Source organism: Diabrotica virgifera, chromosome 1 (assembly GCF_917563875.1).
Source record: "Diabrotica virgifera virgifera chromosome 1, PGI_DIABVI_V3a".
Lineage (NCBI taxonomy): Eukaryota > Metazoa > Arthropoda > Insecta > Coleoptera > Chrysomelidae > Diabrotica > Diabrotica virgifera.
The window spans coordinates 100,167,209-100,192,375 of record NC_065443.1 but is presented as its reverse complement, the minus strand read 5'-3'; the positions used below and the strand labels follow the sequence as shown (position 1 = coordinate 100,192,375).

Below are 25,167 nucleotides of genomic sequence, written 5' to 3'. Positions count from 1 at the left end.
TCCATAAATGGAAATATGTCAATAATTAAAATATATACATTGTGAGTTTTTAGTGCGACATTGGTCAATAATTCCATTATGGTGCTAAAGGTATGGCGGTAAAGAATATCTAAGAAAGTTATTTGGAAAAATTATGGGCATTAATATTCTCCACTTCTCCAGGCTTGGAAATTCGAGACGTTCGCATAATTGCAAATTTTTATTGGAATCAGCTTTAGTAGACGGTTTGGAATCACAGGCTCTAAATATTAAAAGAGGAGTACGGCAGGGATGCCTCTTACCGCCTCTGCTTTTCAACATTTAGGTACTCCGAAAAAAATTTTGAAATGCACTTTCTGAAAATCAAGAAGGAACACTTGTGAATGGTGAAGTCATCAATAATTCGCGATATGCAGACGGCACAGTACTCCTAGCTTCTACTCAAGAAGATCTGCAAACATTACTTGATAGTGTCGTTGAGAATTGTAAAAAAATCAGGTCTGGATCTGAACATATGGAAAACCAAATTACTCGTAATAAGTAAACAACAGAATATAAAATTGTCTATATAGGTATGTAAATTATAGCAAACTTGAGCAAGCTAATCAAATTGTTTACCTTGGATATTAATTCAATTGTAACGCAGAGATTCACGGCGAAATTAGATCTAGGAGGATAGAGCAGATCAGAGCCGCTTTTAAAAGTATGTCCAAGGCTATACAGAGATCTAAAATTGACATTGAGGATCCGCTTACTTCGCTGCTACGTGTTCTCGGTTTTACTTTATGATGTCTAGTCCTGAACTGTGAATAAAATCGATTTAAATCGCCTTGAAGCTTTCGAAAATTGGTGCTATAGAAGAATTTTAAAAGTGTTTGACTGGAGAAGATTCGAAACTCCAAAATACTAGAACGTCTCAGCAAGATTACTGAGATTATAAAAAGCCTCAAGAAGAGAAAGCTGAAGTATTTCGGACATGTAATAAGAGGTCTCAAATTTATTATGCAGGGGACAATAGCAGAGAAACACAGTCCAGGACGAAGAAGAGCCTAATGGTTTAAGAACTTTCGAGATTGCTATGAGGTTAATACAAGCATACTATTTAGGGTGGCAGTGAATAAAATTAATATAGCTATAATGGTAACCAACGTTCTGAAAGGACATGGTACACGAAGAAGAAGAAGAAGAAGAAGAAGAAGAAGGCTTGGAAAATATACCGAATTGTACAGGGTTAGTAATAACTACGTGATAAAGCACACATACAATTTGTGTAATAGGACACCCTGTACATTTTCTTATATATAAATTCCCCTCGTAATCAGCCATTAATTTGCAACTGATTTGGGAATATCGCTAAAATAATTTCTCCCAATGGTCAAAAATCCAAGTACAGACATAGTCAAGGAAATGAAACTGAAAAAATGGCAAAACCTCGCAATTTTTTCGTCCAGCATCGATTTGTACAAAACTTTGGGATTAGGCTCATTTTACCTTCTAGTTCATTTTCTATATTAAGCCGTTGTACACTTTTGGTTTTTTAAGGGTGCAAACTACCCCTACAAAAACTACTTGTAAAAAATTATAAAACAACATTTTAAACTTTAATATTGTCAACATGTGGTTCTTATTAGTTACTTAATGATTGTATTATGCTTTAAGATACTATCATAATATTTCAACCCTTAAAACCACCCTTGTTGGAGCTATATATAAAAATGTACTTATCCTAAAAGAATAATTTCGGCTTGCATCGATTTACATAAAAATTTGGGATTAGGATCATCTCACCCTGTACTTCATATTCTATAACATGCTCAAGGGCGTCGATTATTTTTAGGGGTGTAAACTACCCCTTATTGTCAAAAAATATATAATAACATTGTAAACTTTAATATGGGTAAAATTTGGTTTTGATTGGCTAAAAATAATGATTGTTTTATGCTTTAGGATATAATATCATAATATTTCAACCCTTAAAAACCACCCTTAAGAACATTATAATTTTTAAAAGTAGATAATTTAATAGATCTATACAGAAAAAAAGTAGAATTAAAGAATTAAAAAAACATTTATTTACACAAAAATACGAATTTACAAACATGTAGAAGTACAAATAAAAATAGTTTTTAAGTCATCTTCCAGTATACGAACCAGTTCTGTGGTATTATACGAGTACATGCATTGAAAATGTTCCATAAGCGGACTATTCGAATATTTCGAAAAAAAAAATTCCTTTTATAAACAGCTCCTTCATTTTTGTCGATAAAAAGTTTTTTCAAAAATGATTTTGTAGGATTTTTGAAGAACTATAAGACTGTGTAAATTAAATTCCGTTAGATCCCTTACTTTTTAATTGGGGTTGGTTTAAAGGGCTCGAATAAGGGGGTGTTTGCTCGTAAATAGAGGTTTTAAACAGCTATATCTCGCTAACTATTCACTGTAATGAAAATCTATGCACAATATAATTTTAGCTTTTAAAAAAGCTACAATTTAGTAGTCTATCATTTTTTTCGTATCTCCAGTATTTTCGGAGATATTTCCAAGTATTTGGAAGGTGAAAAATACGAAATTGCAAAATCAATTTTTCTTTAAACTCCAATTTTTCTAAAATTAGGCCTTTTAAATAGGTCAAACTTTTTGGGTGTATTGACAATACAAATATACAAGGAATTACAGAAAGGTAAAGACCAATTTTTAATTAGGAGGATAGTTAGGGGGTTATTTTCACTGATTTTTTCGTAGAGAAAAGCAGGTACCAACCTTGTTTTGATCATAAGTTGCTCTATTTTCATGTTAAAATTTTTTTATTATTTTTCTTTAAAAGGTATAATTGTATACTTGAAAAAAGATAATTTAAGTTTTCCTCGAAAAATGCAAAGTTTTCCCATTATTTGGCTTTGAAGTTTCAAATTATGCATTTGACGAGAAAAGCTAACTTTTTTTTTCTTTTTTTTTTCTTTTTTGGCTTGGACTATGGTCATTCAGCCAGTCTCAATCAAAAGTAAATGTATTAAAGATATTGCCAATTAGTGAAACTTGGTTATTATAATATTATTACAATTTTTTACTTCTTATTTACCTACTCATTACAGCTAATGTACATACTATGTTAATAAATATAAATATATTATATTACTTAATGTTTATCAAGAACACATAGTGTATACATTTTACAAATAAAAATATTAATCTTAATATTAAAATAAATGCATTCTTTTTTGTATTTTATTTTAGTTTTTTTTTTTGTTTTTTGTTTTGTTTTTTTTTGTCACTACGATAGGATGTCAACCCGGTTCATCCCCGCGGAGGTTTAAATCCTCTTAGTGATTTTTTCTTTAATATTTTTTTTAATTATTAATTTTTGTATTTATTTTTTTTGTTTCATGTTTTTATTTATTTTTTTTTTAATTTTTTTAAAAATTTTTTTTTAATTTTTTTTTCTTTTTATTTTTTTTATATTTTTTTAAACATATTTTACAAATACTTATAGCTAATTACAATAATATTTTACTATCCGACAAGAAAGATACCAAACAGTCAAAAATTTTCTTTTTATTCAGTGACAGAATAAAGAGAATATTTACAGGGAGTGGGATGTTCTGGTCTATAATTCTTTTAATTAGGTGATTGGTTAGGTGTTTATGCTTTTTGCATTCAAAAAATATGTGGTTCAAGTCACTTTTAACCTCACATTCTTGACAAATATTCGAATCTAATATGTTTATTTTAAATAAATGTGCAGGATAACATGCATGTCCAAATCTAATTCTACTGATGGTGGATATGTATTTGCGAGGGAGGGTGAAATTCTTATACCAAGATTTTTCTGGAATAATCGGTTGTATCAAACTGTATTGTGTTGTTGAAATGTTACAGTACCTTTCCCAGTGTGTTTTCCAGCTCTTCATCTGTTCAGTTCTTAAACAAGCAAAAGCATCTAGAATGCAGGGCTGATATTTGGTTACTGTTCCATGGATGAGGGAATTTTTAGCTAATTGGTCTACATGCTCATTATGTGTAAGTCCTGAATGTGCTTTGATCCACATAAGTTTTATTTTTGGGGTGTGTTTATTAATTTCAAATAAGATTTTTTTTATTAAAAAAATGTATGGATTAGAAGTACTACAAGGTAGGTGAGGTGTTTGAATAGCAGTAAGCACAGATAATGAATCAGATAAAATTACTGCGGAATTATAGGATGCCAACTTGAAATAAATTAAAGCCTCATATACCGCCGCAGCCTCGGCAGTAAAAAGGGAGAAATTTGAGGGCAGTTTAAACATTTTTTCTATAAATTTATCTGGAATATAAAAGGCACAACCAGTACCATTTAAACTTTTGGATGCATCTGTATAAATACAAACAGATTTTGACCAATTTGTAAGGTAGTTGTTTAAAACAATACTGTTTAATAAAAAGTGCTCATGATAACTGGGTTGTATAATATCTACTTGATTTAGTAACTCAAAGAAATCTTCGAAATCTACCACTTTATTTGCAACTGCAAGTTCAGTATTATTATCCGCAGTGTTTCGAAATGCGTCACATAACGGTGGCGAGTTTTTGTGGCTCACAAAAAAGCTAACCTTTAACATGCCGTATCTCGGTTTGTATTGGTCTTAAAGATATTATAGAAAAAGAATTTAGTTTGTGTTACTAAAAGATACAATTTTGTTATCTTCAGTTTTTCTGATTAAATGCATATTTTTCGAGGTATTCTCAAAAAACCCTCTAAAATAAGTCAATTTTTTCGACGAAAAACTGTTACTTTCAAGCTCGAATAACTCGAAAAATATTAGTTTTACGAAGAAAATGTAAAAAACCTTTTTTTCTTAGAATTACTTTTTACATCGATTTACATGGTTAAAATGTAATAAAAAAATCCCACCCCTGAGATGGGGTGGCAACCACCCCCAAGGTTTTAGCGTACAGCGGCATGATGCCTATATAAAATTATCCTTGGACTATTCCGTACCTTCTGTGAAAATTTCAAGTAAATCCATGCTTGACGATAAAATTGCGAGCCAAACAGACTAACAGGCTATGAGGGATAAATTCAATAAAAATATGTATATAAGCTTATGTTAATCTCTCTAAGTCATTGATTAAACCGCATTAAATTCTAGGTAATAACTATTGTTTAAAAATATGTATAAAATAACCTTCTTAATTAACATGTATGTACAACTTTTATGGACAAAATAGTTAAGGGGAGAAACTTCTGTTAATAGTTGATCTTTATGAATTGAATGGGAAGTTCTATGTCATGGCTAAATATGTCTACATGCTACTGAGAAATTTGATACAGAAGAATATGGAGGAGAGAGGAGACCTATATCCAACAGTGGATGCAAGAAGTCAGTGGCGTAACAAACTCCGTCGGGGCCCCCCCGCAGAATTGGAAATGGGCCCCCTTTAAAAAATTGTCCAATGCGACATGTGTGACAAATACCTATATGTGTTACAGCCCAGTAAATCAACGTAAAATATGGCGATACCGTGTAATTTTCAGTGTCACCACCGAAGTGGTCAACTCAAGATTTTTCGAGTTATTTATGAGTAAAAATGTTTATTGTTCAACAAAAAAACCACGATTTTAGGCGATTTTTGGCAAATAGTTTAAAGAGTAAATATTCGATCGAAAAGAATATTGTTAGCAAAAATGTATCTAGCTTATAAAAAAGTGAAACAAAAATGAAGTTCATCGACTCAGTAAAAGAAAACATGTAGCTCATGAAAAGTTTTTCTTATTCGTCAAATTTCAAATAAAATATTTCAACGTGAAATAACCAAAAAATGAAATACTGTTCGGGGAAACTCATTAAAACTTTTTTAAAGTGTTTAAAAGAAGCTTTATTTTTTTACAAAAGTTTCTAGCATCAAAACTAAACCAGTTACGCTCAAAATGCAGATAATCCCATTTTTTGGTAAAAAATTGTGAAAATCTCCTAGTAAACGAGTCACCAATGACGACTATATGCAAATTTTAAACAGCCACGTCTTAAAAAATTTTTGTCTTACAGAAAAACAAAATAAAGCCAAAATATTTATAAAAGCAAGACCTACCTACATTTCTTTACTCTTTGAGATTTTTCGTATCACTAATACTTTTTAAGTTATTTTGAATAAAAAAGGCATTTTTCCAAAATAAAAAAACTTTTAATAAATTTTTTCACAAAAAAGAACTTCGAACAGGTCAAACTTACAGATCATATAAGCAATAAATATTTAAAGTAAATGGTGAAGCGCTACTGATACATTTTATTTGGGGTACGAAATAGGGGCAGATCTTCACGATTTTTTATACCAAAAAAGGGGCCAACTTTATTTTGAGCGAACTCGTATAGTTTTGGTGCTAGAAAGTTTTATAAAAAAATAAAAACAAAGCTTTTTTGAAACATTTAAAAACAGTTTTAAGAGTTTTTCCCGAAAATTGCTTCATTTTTGATTATTTTAGGTTGAAATATTCGATTTGGAATTGGACAAATAAGAATAATTTTTCATGAGCTTCAACTATGCTTTCACTGTGTCGATAGACTTCATGAATAAGTACACCATTTTCTGAATCTTTTAAACAACATTTTTGCTACAAATATTTTTTCCATATCTAATATTTAATACAATAAATACGTACTTATTTTTGAGTTATTTGTGAAAAACCCGTCTGAGAACGTTGTTTTTTTAATAAATATTTTCAATCGCAAATGACTTGAAAAGTATTAGCATAGATAAAGAAACTCTATAGAAGAACAAAAGTTGCTTATAATTAGTCAATTTATACATTTCCGGACTTATTTTAAACGTATGTTTTTCACCCCAAGGAGGGGTGTCACCCCCGAAGTAAAAGCAACCAACGGCATAAATCCAACTTTGAAGTGGAGTGTAACTAGAACCTAAATCCAAATTGTCAAGCAAATACGTACGTCGTGACGCTGATAATTTCACTCCAAAACTGTCATTTACTGAGCTATTGGTGTATTCATGCACTGTTTGTGACGACTTATATTTTTCATCTTTATTGGTATAGAATAAAATAGAACAAAAATTACTAAATGATTACATTAGTATTATTCTATGAGATGAGCAACTTTTTTCGTGCACTATCTACTATCAGCGAATATATCAACAATTTTATTAATTCGGATGGACAACTTCATTTTCAATACTGCACTGCTTAAAAAACGTATGTATGCAAATAATATAAAAACACATTTTTACATATATTAGACAACAAGATGGGGCCCTTGACATATTGGGGCTTCATGTTGCGGGGCCTCTGTTACGACTCTGGATAATTGTATCGCAATACTAAACGTAGGTAAAGATTAAAGAGAAAACCCATTTCGGCAAATTGCAATTCTCAAATCTTTCAATAGTACACCACGTAATTTATTGCCGTTACCATAAAATTTCGGTAGACCGGAAGGGATTAAGTTTCTAGATATTATGAGATGATTAACTTGGCAAATACGTCTATTTAGAAATTTAAGTTTTTAATTTTAAACACACACCGTAAAATAATATAAAAATAACAGATTTTTACATAATATCAGATGACAAGATGGGGCCCCTAAACGATTGGGGCCCCCCGCAAGCATCACGCTGCGGGGGCCTCTGTTACGCCCCTGTAAGAGGTTGAGAAATGATGATGATGATGATGATGATGATCATGCTACTGGATCTAGATAAAAATACTATTTTTTTAGAAATTCCGGTATTTTGTATAAAAAGTAAAGATATGTTGCATATAATAATATGCTAGTAATATTTTATTGACCCAGTCTGGTCCTGTCCAACTATATAATTTGAATCTCTCCAGGCAGCTGCGGTGTATGTTCCTCAATAAATCATTGCCAGAGTGACGGTTGTTTATTAATAAATTAGGTGTTCTCTCTCTCTCGGTGTATGCGAAGAGTGATTCCAATTTCAATTTTGGCAATTAGTCGTAATAAGTAACGCCTCTTTTTTATTATGTATATCTTTATTTTCAGGGAAATTTATTATGGTGCTGTGGTGGTGGCTATCGTATAAAATTTCGGTAATAATAAGGGGATTGTTGGCCGTTCTTTAATGTATATAAACCGGGAGATATTAACAGAAGTTCAACCACGATTTTCTAAGTCCTGCCCTTAGTAGATGATCTAAACGGGTGTCACTACAGATATAGGGAATTCTGTGTGTTAGAGAGAGAGGTATGTGATGTCACAGCTGATATAGGAAAGTATGTGTGTTAGAGAGAGAAACATGGTATCTCTGCTGCTATTGGTCCGATTTAAACGTACGACGGCTCGTTGGAATGGGCGGGAGATAACGAATACAAAAAAACATGGCGGCATAGTGTCAAAAGGGCGCTTTCCGATGTGACGACGTCCGATGGGGCGCGTTCCGATGTGACGGCGTTCTAGCGCTGATCGATCGGTGCGCGATACCAGATGTGCGATCGGTACCTTAATTTTTCGCGGAACGCGAAGCAGATGCGCGGTCGGTACCTTTTTCGCGGATCTCGTAGATACGAAGCGCGCGGTAATTTTGGAATTTAAATAAAACAACAACATAATGCAATTTTTTAAAAGAACTTAAAAGGAACACAGCGGCGCAGCGGTGCGCGATACCAGATGTGCGATCGGTACCTTAATTTTTCGCGGAACGCGAAGCAGATGCGCGGTCGGTACCTTAAGTTTTTCGCGGATCTCGTAGATACGAAGCGCGCGGCTGGTAATTGTGGAATTTAAATAAAATAAAAAAACATAATGCAATTTTTTTATTAAAAGAACTAAAAAGGAACACAGCACGTCAACGCGTCACGTAAAAACGTCACATCAAAACGTCACGTAGGCTTGTGAAATGTCACGTGAAAACGTCACGTCAAAGCACGTCACGTAAAACGTCACGTCAAAGCACGTGAAAACGTCACGTCAAAGCACGTCACGTAAAACGTCACGTCAAAGCACGTCACGTAAAACGTCACGTCAAAGCACGTAAAAACGTCACGTCAAAACGTCACGTGGGCTCGTGAAATGTCGCGTAGGCCTTATTGTCACGGGGAGCTCGATCGCAAGACCTGATTGCCACAGCGCGACGTGAGGTAGTAACATCATGTCTTTGAATGAGTATAGACGTAAATTAGCAGAATTTAGAGAAAAACTGACACAGTTAAGGAGTCAGGTTTTATTTTATGAGGATAAAAATAAGGTTATAAAACAAATAGAGAACCTATCACTGGGAAGCAGCATAGACTGGACACCAAAGGAATTTAGTCAGCAGCTGCAACAAGAATATTCAAGTGCTGCGGACTACTTATTTAGGGAAACTCCAACAAGGCGAATTCATCCAATTACTATTAATGATGTTATCGACGCCGGCGCCAACAACGATGAACAAAGAAAACATGAAAAGTGAAATAGATAATGTTTTTGCAATGACTTGTGTAATATTAGCTTCAGTGTTTATTTTAATTATAAAGATTATATTTAAAATTGTTAAGAGAAAATTTGAATCATCATGTAATATAAGACTTGAACAATAAATAAGGCGTTTAAATAAAAAACCCATAACTCTAAAAAATATTTAGTTGAAAATAATGAAAATAAATGTTAGCAGATAATTTACATATCGCATAGGAAATAGCGGTTGAGGGTCTAATCGCATTACTATGCAATTTTCGTTATCATACCCACATTTTGTTATTGAGTTATATTTCTTATCATGTGCATAGAAAATGTTGGAATTTTTAAAACCAATGACAATGATAAAACTGAATATAATTTTGCACACGCACACTTTCTACAACACGTCATAGGGTGGGGCACGCAACCGTATAAATTTCAAAATCCACCTCAGGACGGTCTATTCCATAGTCTATTCCTTACTGTTAGTGTACTGTTGTGGTTCAACTAGTTTTGCAAGGTAAGTGTTCTCTTAATTATTTTTTGTTAAATATTTTTTATTTTTCTTGTTTGATTTTGAATAAAACTTAATGTTTTCTGCTCTGCTATTTATAAAATCTCTTCATTCCAGCTGAGATTTATTATTTCGACATTAAATAATTATCTAATTGTCGACATTTTGAATGACATTTATTTTTTATTTTCTCGTAATTATTCGTTGTTAAAATCTTTTCGGTTTTTTGGTTAGCTATTTATATATTATTTTAGCACCTGATTGTCTACAAGACCTCATGTCAGCATGACAATTATTTTTTATTTTCTCGTAATTATTCTTTGTTAAATCTGTTCGGTTTTTTCAAGTTTTTGGTCAGCTATTTATAAAATTCCTTCATTTCAGATGAGATTTATTATTTTAGCACCTGATTGTCTACAAAAAAGACATGCTAGCATGACAATTATTTTTTTATTTTCTCGTAATTATTCGTTGTTAAATCTGTTCGGTTTTTTGGTTAGCTATTTATAAAATTCCTTTATTCCAGATGAGATTTATTATTTTAGCACCTGATTGTCTACTCATGCCAGCATGGCAATTATTCTTTTTTATTTTCTCGTAATTATTCTTTGTTAAATCTGTTCTGTTTTTCTTTGATTTTTTTAATTAATGTTTTCTACTCTGCTATTTATCCCTTTATTCCAGATGATAGTTATTATTTCGACATCTGATTGTCTACAAACAAAAAAGACTTAATGTTAGCATGCTGAATGTCAATTATTCGTCATTCTTCGTAATTATTCTTTGTTAAATCTTTTCGTGTTTTGATTTTGAATACAACTCAATGTTTTTTGCTTGGTTATTTATATCACTCCTTCATTTCAGATGGATTTATCAAAAATTAATGCCTCATCTGTCGTAGCGAGGAAACCCGTGAAGAAACTCAAAGAATTACCGATCGACATTCCAGTACCCATTACGGGAGCCAAAATTGTGAAGACAAAGTTTGGGCAAGCTGTTCTGTTAGATTTGGGGGAAGAGGTGGTGTTTCTACCGCCTAGAGTCACAGATACCTACAGCCCCGTCATTGAGGAGTTTTCGAGCGGGAAGTATTCGATAGTTTATCACGGCCTGGTGGACTGCGGCCAACAGTACCAGCCCATGACATCATTTAAAATTATCTAAGCGAAAATACTGAAAGAGAGAGGTAAGCAATATGGATATTGTTAAACAATGTAAAAATTTACTGTTATTCATCAAAAGAATCAGAAAGATAGTTTTTGATAAATTCACAGCTAAAGACAAAGAAATTTGGGTGAAACGCTTAACGAAACAAATCAAAACTTGTAATAAAGTAATAAAAAAACGCACTTTGCCTATAGGTACAATTAGAAAACTGCAAACGCATGTAGGACATTTTAAACATTTTAAACAGATTATTTTCAATAGACATGTCGGTATGGGGCTAGACAACAAACTAAAACATAGAGTTAAATGGGAAAATGTAGTTTCCGCGTTTAAAAGTCGAATTAAAACTGGAGTTATAGTTAATTTATGGCATAAGGACTTAGCACATTTCCTAAATGATTGTTATATTATTTTTAAAAATAAAATCAGAAAAATTTTAAAAGCAGATAAAGTTGTTAAAGTTAATGTTTGTTTTTGTGGAGAATTTATTAAAAAATCGGGGGAGGAGGAAATTGTAAATTTTAAATATTTTAATACAAAAAATGCTGTACTAGACGTATCTACCGATACAGAGCGGTGGTTTTTTGAGAATGTTAAAGATAAAATAAATCTTAAATTATCCGAGTTTCAGGAAAGGGACTCCGGTTTTGCATTAAATAGAATTGTATCTTTAGAAGTAAATATTAATCGATATGAAATTGGAAATGGTTCCTCGTATATTAAACTTCCTGAGAGTATTCAAAAAAAGCGTGCTTGTATTAATGTAAAAAATTCTGATCAAGCATGTTTTTATTGGGCAATAGTTAGTGCCCTCTATCCAGCTAAAGCACATAAAGAACTCCCATCCTCATACCCATGGTACAGTACAGTACTAAAAACAGAAGACCTAGAGGCACCAATGCCGTTACATCAAATTTCAAAATTTGAAAAATTAAATAATATATCAGTCAATGTATTTGCTTTAGAATTAATAGAAAATAATGAAAAGTCATTTTTCACAGTATATCCAGCTAGATTAACTAAAACAGTCGTTGCCAAACATGTAAATCTTCTTTTAATTCAGAATCACTATTTTCCTAAATTAAACGATTATGAAGCACCTCCAGTGGATAATGATAATTCAGAAATTAAGTACCACTACTGCCACATTACGGATATGTCTAAATTAGTTGCTGGTCAATTAAATAAAAGAAAGGCCAAATTATTTCTTTGCAATAGATGCTTAAATTATTTTTCAACTGAAGGGAAATTGTCGGAACATGAAAAAATGTGTGCAGATATGAATAATTGTAAAATGTCTTTTCCTAAATATGATGCTGTTAGTTTTAAAAATTATACTTATAAACAAACAACGCCATTTGTCATATATGCAGATTTTGAGTGCATGTTAGAAAAAGTTACAGACCTCCAAACATCCTGTTGTACTAAAAAATATCAAAAACATATTCCGTATAGTGCTGGATACTATGTAAAATGTAGCTATGATGAAAAGTTGTCTTTTTTTAAGAGTTATAGAGGCATTGACTGCATGGAGTGGTTTGCTAATGAATTACCAAATTTAGCTCAAAGTATTCATTCGAAAATTAAGAAAATTATACCAATGCAGGAAAACCCGAGTACCAGTAAAGCCACAAGGTGTCACATATGCGAAAAATGTTTTTCTCCTACAGATATCATTGTTAAAGACCACGACCATTTTACGGGGGAGTTCAGAAATTTCGCCCACCAAGCCTGTAATTTAAATTTCAAAAAATTGTTTGTCGTCCCAGTTATTTTTCACAATATGAGTGGCTACGACAGTCATTTTATAATTTCAGAGTTAAGCAAAAAAGGAGATATTAGTCTACTTCCAGTCAATAAAGAAAAATACATTTCATTTACACTTAACGATGCTGTTACTAATATAAAATTTCGATTTATTGATTCATTAAGATTTTTAGGAGCCTCTTTAGATGAATTGGTCTCAACATTAAATAAAAATGACTTTAAAATTTGCAAGCGAGAATTTAGCAGGTTAAGTGACGATGAATTTAAATTAATAACTAAAAAAGGGGTATTTTGCTATGATTTTATTGATTCTTGGGAAAAATTAAACATTACCGATTTACCTCCAATAGAGGCATTTTATAATAAGCTAAACGATACGAATCTTACAGATGAGAAGTATGCTCATGCTAAAATAGTTTGGGATACCTTTAACATTGAAAATTTAGGTCAATATTCAGATTTGTACTTAAAAACCGATATTGTGCTTTTAGCAGATGTTTTTGAAACTTTCCGCAAAAAATGTTTTATAACTTATGGGTTAGATCCAGCCTGGTACTACACAATGCCCGGTTATTCTTGGGATTGTATGTTGAAATACGTGGGGTGTAACCTCGAGTTATTGCGTGACGTTGACATGATACTATTTATGGAGAAAGCAATTCGTGGAGGAATTTCAGTATGTAGCGGTAGAATGTCGGAGGCCAATAATAAGTACATGTCTAATTATGACCCCGCACAGCCCTCAAAATACTTAATGTATTTTGATGTCAATAATTTATATGGGTGGGCTATGGGAGAACCCTTACCCTACGGAGGGTTCGAATGGATGGATGTCAAAGACATTGATGTTATGTCTGTACCTGATGACTCTCCCGTAGGGTACATGTTACAAGTTGACTTGGACTATCCTCGCCAATTACATGATCTGCACTCAGATTTTCCATTCGCTGCCGAACACCGCAAAGCTTTGGGTTCAAATCATACTAAACTAATGACAACACTTTATAATAAAAAAGAATATATCGTTCATTATAGAAATTTAAAACAAATGCTGGCTAATGGGTTAGTTTTAAAAAAGATTCATAAAATTTTGAAATTTAAGCAGTCTGCGTGGCTGCGACCCTACATAGAATTAAATACTCGACTTAGAGCTGCAGCTACGAACGATTTTGGAAGAAATTTATACAAATTGGCCAATAATAGTGTATTTGGAAAGACTATGGAGAATATAAGGAAACATAGAATAGTAAAACTAGTCAGATCATGGAATGGGCGATATGGTGCTAAAAATTTAATTTCTAGTGCCAGGTTTCATAGCAGAAAGATATTTAATGAAAATTTAGTAGCTATAGAACTGATTAAATCAGATCTAGTTTTTAATAAACCCTTATACATTGGCATGACTGTTTTAGATATATCAAAATTATGTATGTACCAATTTCATTACGACTATATGCTTCCAAAATTGGGCGCAGATAAATGTAATTTAATGTATATGGATACCGATAGCTTTATTTATGAACTGTACTGTCATGATGCATATGAGGAAGTAATAAAACAAGATCTATCAAAATTTGATACATCCGATTACGCTGTAGATAATATCTATAATATTCCTCGCGTAAATAAAAAAGTTTTAGGAGTAATGAAAGATGAAAATAAAGGAGAAATTATGACAAAATTTGTGGGATTACGATCAAAAATGTATACTTTTAAAGTTCAATCTGGTCGAATCACTAAAAAAGCAAAAGGGACTAAATATAATATAGTAAAAAATGTTATAAAATTCGATGATTATGTAAACTGTTTAAATGATTTTAAGGAACAAACTGCTACTCAACACTCCATTCGGTCATATAGCCATAACGTCTATAGTATAGAACAAACAAAAATTGCGCTAAGTCCTTATGACGATAAAAGATATTTAATTCCAAATAGTTTTAGAACCCTACCATTGGGACATTACAGTATTTTAGAATAGATTTTTTTTTGTAGATGAATGTTCCATCATTGACCGACCTGTCTATCAAAAAAATCTGTGAAACAACAGTATCAGCATCATATTTCATCGAGCAGTCCCCCTTGCCGTGGACATTAACAAAAATAATATTAAAAAAATTTCCTTTATATAAATGGGAAACGATGATAAGCAGTGCTAAAAATGATCCTATTCCTTCATATAAAGGAATAGAATTTATTGCTTGCTCTAAACACATACCGTCACATTTAAGAAATGTCGTATTAGGAAAGTCAGATTGGGGGAGTATATTTGAAGATGAACACTCCAGTTATTGTGTATGGGCTAATGGATATTATCTTAAGCAGCATCGCCTAAACGTATGTAAATCATGTTTTTTTGCATTCAAAAATGCTCATGAGACCTTAAATAAATTTTTACTGGTGCGTTACGACCATACTCACGAAGTTTATGATGCTGATGATATCGTTGAATGCGTATATCAGCAACCATATTATTGGTGCAATAGTTGCTTTACTCAAGTTTTATTCGATTTAAAAGATTACGAGTCTTGCGTTAATGCATTACATGAAATGCCTAGAAATAACAGGTTTGATGATTCTGAACCAGAAGTCTGAAGTAGGCAGTAATATTGATTCTTTTTTAAGGAACAAACTGCTACTCAACACTCCATTCGGTCATATAGCCATAACGTCTATAGTATAGAACAAACAAAAATTGCGCTAAGTCCTTATGACGATAAAAGATATTTAATTCCAAATAGTTTTAGAACCCTACCATTGGGACATTACAGTATTTTAGAATAGATTTTTATTGCAGAAGAACGTTGAAATGTCTCACAGATGTGTTACATCAGACCTATGGACTCCCGCTAATCTGCAACAAATAGCAGCCAATAAAATTTATTGGGATGTAGTTGATGCTAATACAAAGACATTTACGCTTCCAAGTGGAGAGCAACATCCTCTCCCTCAAGATGTGATTGGTATTGAACGATGGTACAGCAAGCAAGGATGTACCGCGAATTTTAAGATTCCCAAGCAAATACGATTCAGTTTAAACGTAAATTGTATAAGAGAATTAAAACTACAAATTGTGAAGAACTGTGAAAAAGTGATGTCATGCGGGTGTCGAAGATGCGGGGCTCCCTATGGATTCCCCCCAATTTACAAAAAATAGCGAATACAATCCTAAGTAAATTGTCTAAGAGAATTAAAACTACAAATTGCAAATATTTAAAAATTGATTTTTGAGACGAATTATGTTCATAAGCTACTATCTCTCTTTTGTACTAAACGCATAACAATATCCACTTGCTATCTCTCTCTTTCTTGTATATATATTGTAAAATAGTGTGTAATATATATATTATGGTAAAATAAAAACTCTAAATTGGTATTTTTTTTTTTTTATTTATTCAAATCATTAATTACCCTAATTTTATAAAAATAAATGAACTCCCTAAGAGCATTGTTTGTCATATCATCTGACATTATAGAACAAAAAGCATACAATATTTGCAAGGGGTTTAAACTATCTGCAGCATTTTTACAAAAATCTAAAACATTATAATAATATTCACAAAAGTTCAAATTTTCTAACAACTGCATACGAGGCGATAGCACACTAGTGTTAAGTTCAACAATTTGCTTCACTTCTTCTTCATCCATATAGTACTCCACACCATGCTTCTTAACAATAATGAATTTACAATCATCGTAAACTATCGGGGTAACAGTGCAGTATTCTTCGCATGGAAAAGTTGGGTGCATGAGGTCATCAGTTGATTGGAAAAAATCAATTAGTTGTTGTGTAATGATTGAAATAAAGGAATACCATTCGTATGCGCTGAGTGATATTCTGGTTGGTTTATATTGCTGAGATAAAATCACTGCAGGCGAAAATGATCTTGCAGGGCTTATACCACATTGTACTTCATAGCCCGATAACGTGTATTTTGTTGCAAGCAGGTAGAAAACTTCTGATTTGGCGGCAGCCTCATAATTTTCCAAAGCTCTATCTAATTCTTGATTATAGTCTTCGTTGCTAGGCATATCGATGCTAAATTCACAACCACCTGAGGAATACCCACTATCTTGAGAGCCACCTGAAGAATACCCACTATCTTGAGAGCTCATGTTCACTTGTACTGACATTGATACTGAAGCATGAGTTCTTTTATATTCCCCTACTCCTTGTGGTAAAAACAACCTCTTTGCAAAAAATGTATTGCTACGCGGCGGATTAAAAGATAGATCCTCCTAAACTACGTCATTAACGTTAATCCAGCTGTTATGTTTGCTGTCCATACCGAGCCATTTCACATACATCTTATTGCCTTTTCGTCTAAGTACTTTTTCAACCAAGTAAATGTCAGGGTTTAATGTTTTCTGTAATTCTTCTTCGTAAAACCCCCCGCTAATCGGTATACCTTGCATGTCTTCAAGCAAATACGTTATAGGATTTGTTATCTTAACTTTTACAATTTTAAATAATTCCGTCGTCCAATTGGGCGTGTAGGCCTTTTCAAATAAATGTTTTGTCTTTGAGACACGCACAATGTCACCAATTTTATATTTTCTTGGACCAGCAATTTTTAAATGACTATAACTCTTGTTTAAAATAGCTTTTTCGTTGGATTTGTTGACCTGAGATGGTGTGTATCCCGTTTTACTGTGCCTTGTATTGTTGTATTCCTCGGTAATTACAGGTAGAGCTTCTAACCATTTGTATGATCCATGTAAACTGAAATACTTGTACAACTTTGCTTTTAACGTTCTAATGACTCTTTCACAAATGGCGGCTTTTTTAATCGTGTAGGTGCTGTAATGATTAATTTCGTGTTTTTTCATTAAATTTTGAAATTTTCTGTTATAAAATTCTGTTCCCTGATCGGATTGGAGGTTCTTCGGAAGTCGTCGAGTATGGGCGAGAATATCCGAAAATGCTTGAGTAATTTCCTCGCCAGTCTTGGTCTTTAGAGGGCGTGTCCAAACATATTTTGAAAAACAATCAATTACGACTAGTATTAGTTTAAAATTTTTATTTTGGTGTGCGTAAGGACGCATTTCGGCCAAATCCATTTGCCACAAGTCATCGATTCCTTTGATTATTGTTCGTCGACGAGGATAGATTTTTCGTGCTGGTTTATGCAATTCGTTCACCACCTGTTCCTTTTCTGTAGACATTTTCTTATTAACGACCAGCATCTACATCTACAACATGTGTGCGCAATAGATCAATATTACGTACTATATCCTGTAATGTTTGCTCCACTTGTTTTAACCTCTGTTCCATCTTCATATCGTGCATCGTATGGTTTGCAAGTGTTTCTGCAGCTTCTTTTATGCTTTTATCCGCATCCTTTTTTAGTGTATTCACATCATCTTTGATTATTTTTTTCAATTTTTGCTCGAGAAGTGGAACTGTGGTTTTATGAAGCTCTTCTCTTACTTGATTTAGTTCGATCGCTAAATGTGGAACTGTGGTTTTATGAATTTCTTTTTGTACTTCGTTTAGTCCGACGGCTAAATCCTGTATATCATTAGTTTTTTGTTGCAACAACTTATTTATATTGTTCTCCGTATCCTTTTTTAGTGTATTCATAGCATCTGCGATTATTTTTTGTAGCTTTTGCTCGAGCAGTGGAACTTCTTTTCTTACTTCGTTTAGTCCGATTGTTAAATCTTTTATATTAATGGATTTTTGATCTAATATCGCATCATGGGCTTTAATTATTGGAAAGTATACGCTACGCATCTCATTTATTAGATTATCAACGTATTTTTTCGTTGCAGCATCACTATATTCTGATGGGTCCTTAACATTACAAATTTTCACATTTTCGGCATTAATGTTTCCGGCAGGAGTATGTGGAAATGTAACTCGTACTGCCTTTTGGGTGATACTGTTACGAGAGTGATGACCGAATTTGTCGACACTCATAATGGAAATGATGCCATCATTCTCAGTTACTCTATTATATTGGCTTCTTTTAGTTCATTGATGATAGCCACGATTTCGTTGTCGTGAGATGTGTTGCCGGCGTCTTTCGAAGCCACCAAGAGTTTAAGACGATCAACTAACTCATTGACGTCATCCCAATAAATATACTCTAAGGGTGCAGCGTTGTATGTTAAACGAGAGTCATCCAACCCCGTTCCTTTGACCGTAGATGAAGATGCTGACCGAGCTGTTTTCGTTCTGTGGTCGAGTTCTTTTTGTGATCGAGTTGCATGCTTTTTCATTGTTGCATCAGATGGTTTGAATAGAGGTTTAATAATAGAATGATATTTTTCTCCGCTGGAACCTTTAAGGCGTCCTAAGGTATCCAGATGAATCTCTGTGTTAATCAGCAGTGTTTTATACTTTTGTAAATCCTCATCATTATACTGTTCTGGGTTTGGGTTGGCATAAAATAAAAGGTGATATAGGCCTGGCGTACCACTTAACCTACGTTCTTCAAAATCCCGTTCTCGAATTATTACTATGTCTCCATTGTCTTTGTCAAAGTTTATTCGACGTTTTCCCAATATCCAGCCACTAATACTATCGTAAAATGGACCATAGTTTTTATCGATTTTATCGTCTTTTATCAAATATTCTTTTATGTACTTGTGACTTATTGGAGGATAGTGGTCGATATATTCGTCTGTGGCGTCCATCGGAATCTCGTTAGAACCGGAGATTGGCTCTTGAATGTTTTCATCAGATGCCTCGGGTGCATCAAGAAATACATCCTCATCCTCCTCCTTTTTCACCTCTTCTTTTTTAACATGTCCAAACTTGTTAGTGATAGTATGATGTAACGTTTTTGATGATTGAGCAATATCCTTGAGAGGCTTCGAGATTGGTTTAAAAAGTTTATTTAGTGACTCATCTTGATCTGTTCTACCTAACTTCAATGCCAAATATTTTTTGCGAATTGATCTAGCCAATTCGGTAACTTTCTTCTTGCGAAGGGCAATGGCGACCGTATCATCTGGCATTTTGCTGGCGACTAAACAAACACCTTACAATTTTATATATTTATCAAATCCTTTGCGATATCGTCCATTGTTGAGAGCAAAATCTTTCATAATTACCACAGTACCATACCTATCTCTCCAACATTCTGAACACATTTTTTTAAATTCATCAAATGACATGTCTGGCGATACGTGTTCATCAAATATATGTTTCAAATTTATCTCGTCTTGCTTGAACAGCACAATCATGTTACAATTGTCTCTTATTAGCTGCTTAGGTATTTTTGAATATGTTTGGCATAAGTAAGCCGCATCGATATCTTTATGTCTGCACATGGAATAATACTCACGAATCTTGTGTTGGCCATCACATGCGACATCGTCAAATAAAAACACAGAGTTTGGTTGAGCTTTGTTGGGATCAATAATTTCTTCATTGTCTTTAAATGGAAAATACCCTACACCTTTGACTTGCGCTAATGCATCTCGCAATAGTTGGTATTTCGGTTGAAAGAGGGATTTTGAATAAACATAGACATTTTTAAACTTGACGCCATTTGGACTAAATAAAAGTGATAGCATGGCGTTAGTTTTTCCACATCCACTTGGACCACAAATAATGGCTCTGAATGAGTTTGGTAATAATTTTCCATGTTTACTGTTGGTTGCTTTCTGTACAATATCTAGATTATCAATTGGTAACGTCTGCTCTTGTTGAATGACTCTCATCGTGTGTTAAACATAGTAAAAATATGAACAATATATTACCAATGTCACCAAATGCATGACCATCAGTCCAATGTTGGTGTTCAAAGGGGAAGGTCTTTTGAACTCTCTAATTAATAAACTTCCAGTTGAGCTTCATATTCCTGGTTATCAGTATTGTGGACCTGGAACAAAACTAAAAAAACGTCTTGCACGCGGAGATCCGGGAATTAATCCTTTAGACGCAGCTTGTAAACAACACGATATCGCTTATTCGCATCATACATCTCTCGAAGAACGTCACAAGGCCGATAAAGAATTGGAAGATAGGGCTTGGGAGCGATTCAAGTCTAAGGACGCTAGCTTTGGCGAAAAAAGTGCTGCTTTACTTGTAACCGGTGGAATGAAAACGAAAAGAAAGTTGGGAATGGGATGTCCTCGTCGTCGTGGAAGAAAGGGACGTTATTCTTTCAATCGGGATGTGGTACCTAAAATTGCAAAGTCCATGAAGAGAGGAGCATCGTTAAGAGATACTGCTTTGACAGCTGTACGAATAGCAAAATCGGTAATTAAAAAACTTGGTGGACGAAAAACAGTTGATCTTCCACGAGTGTTGCCACTAAAATCTGGAGGTTTCCTACCCCTCATACCCCTATTTGCAGGTCTTTCTGCATTGGGGGCTTTAGCCGGTGGTGCAGCAGGGGTGGCGAAGACTGTGGTTGACGCAAAGAACGCCCAAAAGAAATTGGAAGAGGATATGCGCCATAATAAGGCGATGGAACACATCGGCTCAGGTCTGTACTTGCGTAAGAAACCAAGAGGCGGATTCGGTTTGTATCTGAAAAAAAACTTCCAATAAAGCTACCCAATCGTCCGCTGTACGACTTAGAGATTGCGCATTACGCGAAAACACTTAAAATCCCACATTTTCGAGGTGTTTTCATGAATGACACTCTGCCTAGACACGGTCCTCGAAAACGTGAATGCGCAATAGTTAATCTAGATGCATCATCACACAGCGGAACACATTGGGTAGCATATAGAAAGATAAACAACGACGTAGAGTATTTCGATTCATTTGGTAATTTGAAGCCGACCAAAGAACTTGTTAAATATCTAGGTACACATACAAAAATTTTCTATAATAACCATCAGTATCAAACCTACAATCAAATCATTTGTGGACATTTATGCCTAAAGTTTTTATATAATGGAGCATATTAAAGGCATGGAACTGCTTCTGGACCATATGTTTCACAAAAAACGTTTTGAAGGATTCAGTGAAGAAGAACTAAAATTAATACCGCTAGATTATATTATACGAACTGTAGAACCTATAGAATTGTTATATATATGGCATAAATTGCCTGGGGAATATCGACAAGAATTTAACCTGCAGATACTACTTCCCTGCTTCGTGCATTACAACAGACCTGATTGGAGGACTCATTGTGATGGCCCACCCGGTTCTCAAGCATCTTGTCATTTATGTAAACTTGCTTTAGAACAAATAAAAAAATGTGAATAAATTTGTTTTTTTACTGTATATAAACCTATTAATCTCTTGACCTGAATCAGTCATCATGTCGCAGTTGTTGAGAGTAAACAGCACGAATAACATATTCTCGTTTCAACCTCCCACACCGATCGTATTAGATCCGAAAAAAGATTACGAAATAGCTCTTCGATTTTTCCATTCTTACAACAGTATACCAAACATCGAAAATTGCAAGTTTTATTACTACGATGTCAATAACCGAGTGCAACATTTTGATTTCCCCGATGGATGTTATGAAATTATCGATATTGAGGAATACATACAAAAGAAATTGGGGGCTGCCAATACATCTAAACCTGACATGATATTTAGTCTAAAACCTAACCACAATACGTTGCAGTGCGAAATCTTCAGTCAATTTAAAATTTCATTTCAACCAAATGACAGTCTTGGTACAATATTAGGGTTTTCTCCCGTAATACTAAATCCTAGACAGACACATTCTTCAGATCTACCTGTTAGGATTATTAAAGTATCTAGCATACGCTTTGAATGCAACATTAGTACCGGAGCCTTTGACGGTAACAGACCTGCTCACACGCTCTACGAATTTGTCATACAATCAAATCCTGGGTACGCAATTGACGAAACCCCTCACAATTTGTTGTATTTACCTGTTGTGCCACAGCGTGAAATTACCAATATCACTGTGTTGGCTGTCGATCAAGAAGGACGACCTGTGAACTTTAGAGGAGAAGAGAGCACATTGGTGCTGGAACTTAGATCAAAAAGCAGATGGGATTAGTAATAGAACAATCTACCCAGAGAACGCCATTAGTTGTGCAACCATCTCAGCAGCAATATCTTAAACAATCTGCCTACAGAACACCATTAGTTGTGCAACCATCTAAGCAGCAACATCTTACGTCCGCAAACAAATTGTTTTTACAAACGTTGGGTTTTAAACTGAAAAAATGACTACAATGTATGGAAAGAGAGCGCGTTCAAACAACATCACAATGCCTCCAATATTTGATATTTATCGTAAGCCAATATTTGATGAATCGATTCGAAAGGCTGAATACCGAACTTATGCACCATTCATCAAATCATTCAACTGCAATGATATTGTCGAATTTAGCATTAATCAAGTTGACTCGTTTTTTGCAATGAGCGAAACCTTGTTATGCATTAAAGGATCACTCGAAATAACTGGAAATGGTGGCGTCAAACTAGCAAATAATGTGGGTGCCTTCCTTTTCGATTCGTGTACGTACAGCGAAAGCGCAAGGGAGATGGAAACAGTGCGGGATCCTGGCATCGTAAGTGCTGTACGTGCCATGACATGTTATACGCAAGAAGATTCTAATTATATGGTTATGGCTGGATGGAATTACCCTAAGGATCCAATTCTAAACGCTGCAGATCATTCATTCAGCATACAGATGCCTCTTAAGCATGTTTTCAACATTTTTAATGATTATCCATTGATTACGTGTGGTCGTCAAACAATAAGACTAGTTCGAGCTCGAAATGATAACGATTGCATAGTTATTACAGAAAAACAAAACGCTGACAAAACTACAACTGTTACAACCGCTAAGATTAACATTACCAATATTGAGCTTAGAGTGAAGCACATATTCCCCAATGATGATATTAAATTGGAACTCATGAAATCTATTCAACAAGATCAACCTATAGTTATTCCGTTTAGAAAGTGGGAATTACATGAATTACCTGCTATTACGAGAGGTGCCAGGCGTGAAGTTTGGGCTGTTAAAACTAGCACATCAGTTGAAAGACCTCGTTATGTTATTGTTTTCTTTCAAACCAACAAACGCGACAAGATTACAGCTGATCCTACTTTATTTGACAATGTCAACATCCAAAGTATTAGATTATCGTTAAATGGAGAATACTGGCCAAACGAGAGAATGCAATTGGATTTTAGCAAAACCGATTACAATGAAGCCTATTTTAACTATACCGAATTTTATCCTAGCTACATACATTCCCAACAAAAACGACCTCTACTCGATTTCTCAGCTTTTAAGAATCGTGCATTGTTCGTTATCGATTGTTCGAAACAAGAAGAAAGCATGAAAGCATCCACCGTTGACGTAAAACTCGATATTGAAGCGAATAACGGTTTTCCCGACAATACCAAGGCCTATTGTATTATTATTCACGACTGTGTAATGGAGTACTTCCCTCTCACCGAAATTGTAAAAAGTCTAAATTAGATGCATGAGGTGTCAGTAGTACACGAGCAATCATCATGAGAATAGCATTCGTAGATATTCAGGGATTCGTTGTGGATGGGTGGTTTGTTCCTAAAGAACTTTCCATTGAAATAGGTTATAAACGAAGTCATTACATCTTTTTGCCTCCGAAACCATTCAATGCGCTAAGTAATGTGGATAAGAAGACCGCATCATACGTGGAGAAGAATCTGCTAGGCATCCGGTACTCTGATGGAGAAGTTGAACTATCTGAAATAAATAAGATACTGCAAACCGAGTTGTTATATACAGCTGACTGTATCTACGTTCGAGGGAAACAAAAAGCAGAATATTTGGATAAGAAACGCCACGTTTTTGGAATTTTTCCTCATATTATTGATGTTTGCAAGTTCGATGGTACGCCTCGTGCTGCTGGAAATCTTGGTTTTACTGCAAACCCCCCATGTCATGCCGCTGGATTATTTTCATGTGCAGAAACAAATGTGAATCGCCTGCGTGACTGGTTTGTCAATAAAATAATGCCAATGTAATTTTTCTGTGTACAAAATAAATATTTTTTAAAGTTATGGGTTTTTTATTTAAACGCCTTATTTATTGATCAAGTCTTATATTACATGATGATTCAACCATGACAATAAGGCCTACGCGACATTTCACGAGCCCACGTGACGTTTTGACGTGACGTTTTTACGTGCTTTGACGTGACGTTTTACGTGACGTGCTTTGACGTGACGTTTTACGTGACGTGCTTTGACGTGACGTTTTCACGTGCTTTGACGTGACGTTTTACGTGACGTGCTTTGACGTGACGTTTTCACGTGCTTTGACGTGACGTTTTACGTGACGTGCTTTGACGTGACGTTTTCACGTGACATTTCACAAGCCTACGTGACGTTTTGATGTGACGTTTTTACGTGACGCGTTGACGTGCTGTGTTCCTTTTTAGTTCTTTTAATAAAA

At 34.1% G+C, this 25,167-nt stretch overlaps 2 protein-coding genes across 2 annotated transcripts in view; one reads left to right on the top strand and one right to left on the bottom strand.

The window, feature by feature from the left end:
• LOC114349424 (transcriptional activator cubitus interruptus) overlaps positions 1-25,167 on the bottom strand; it is a 660,730-nt gene that overhangs the window by 223,731 nt on the left and 411,832 nt on the right. The gene's annotated exons all lie outside the window — the stretch shown is intronic.
• LOC126889425 (uncharacterized) lies at positions 10,926-16,189 on the top strand. The gene is made up of 2 exons (XM_050657732.1): positions 10,926-11,065; positions 14,809-16,189. Exon 2 carries the CDS (start codon positions 14,809-14,811, stop codon positions 15,406-15,408), a length of 600 nt encoding a protein of 199 aa, XP_050513689.1. The 5' UTR covers positions 10,926-11,065; the 3' UTR covers positions 15,409-16,189.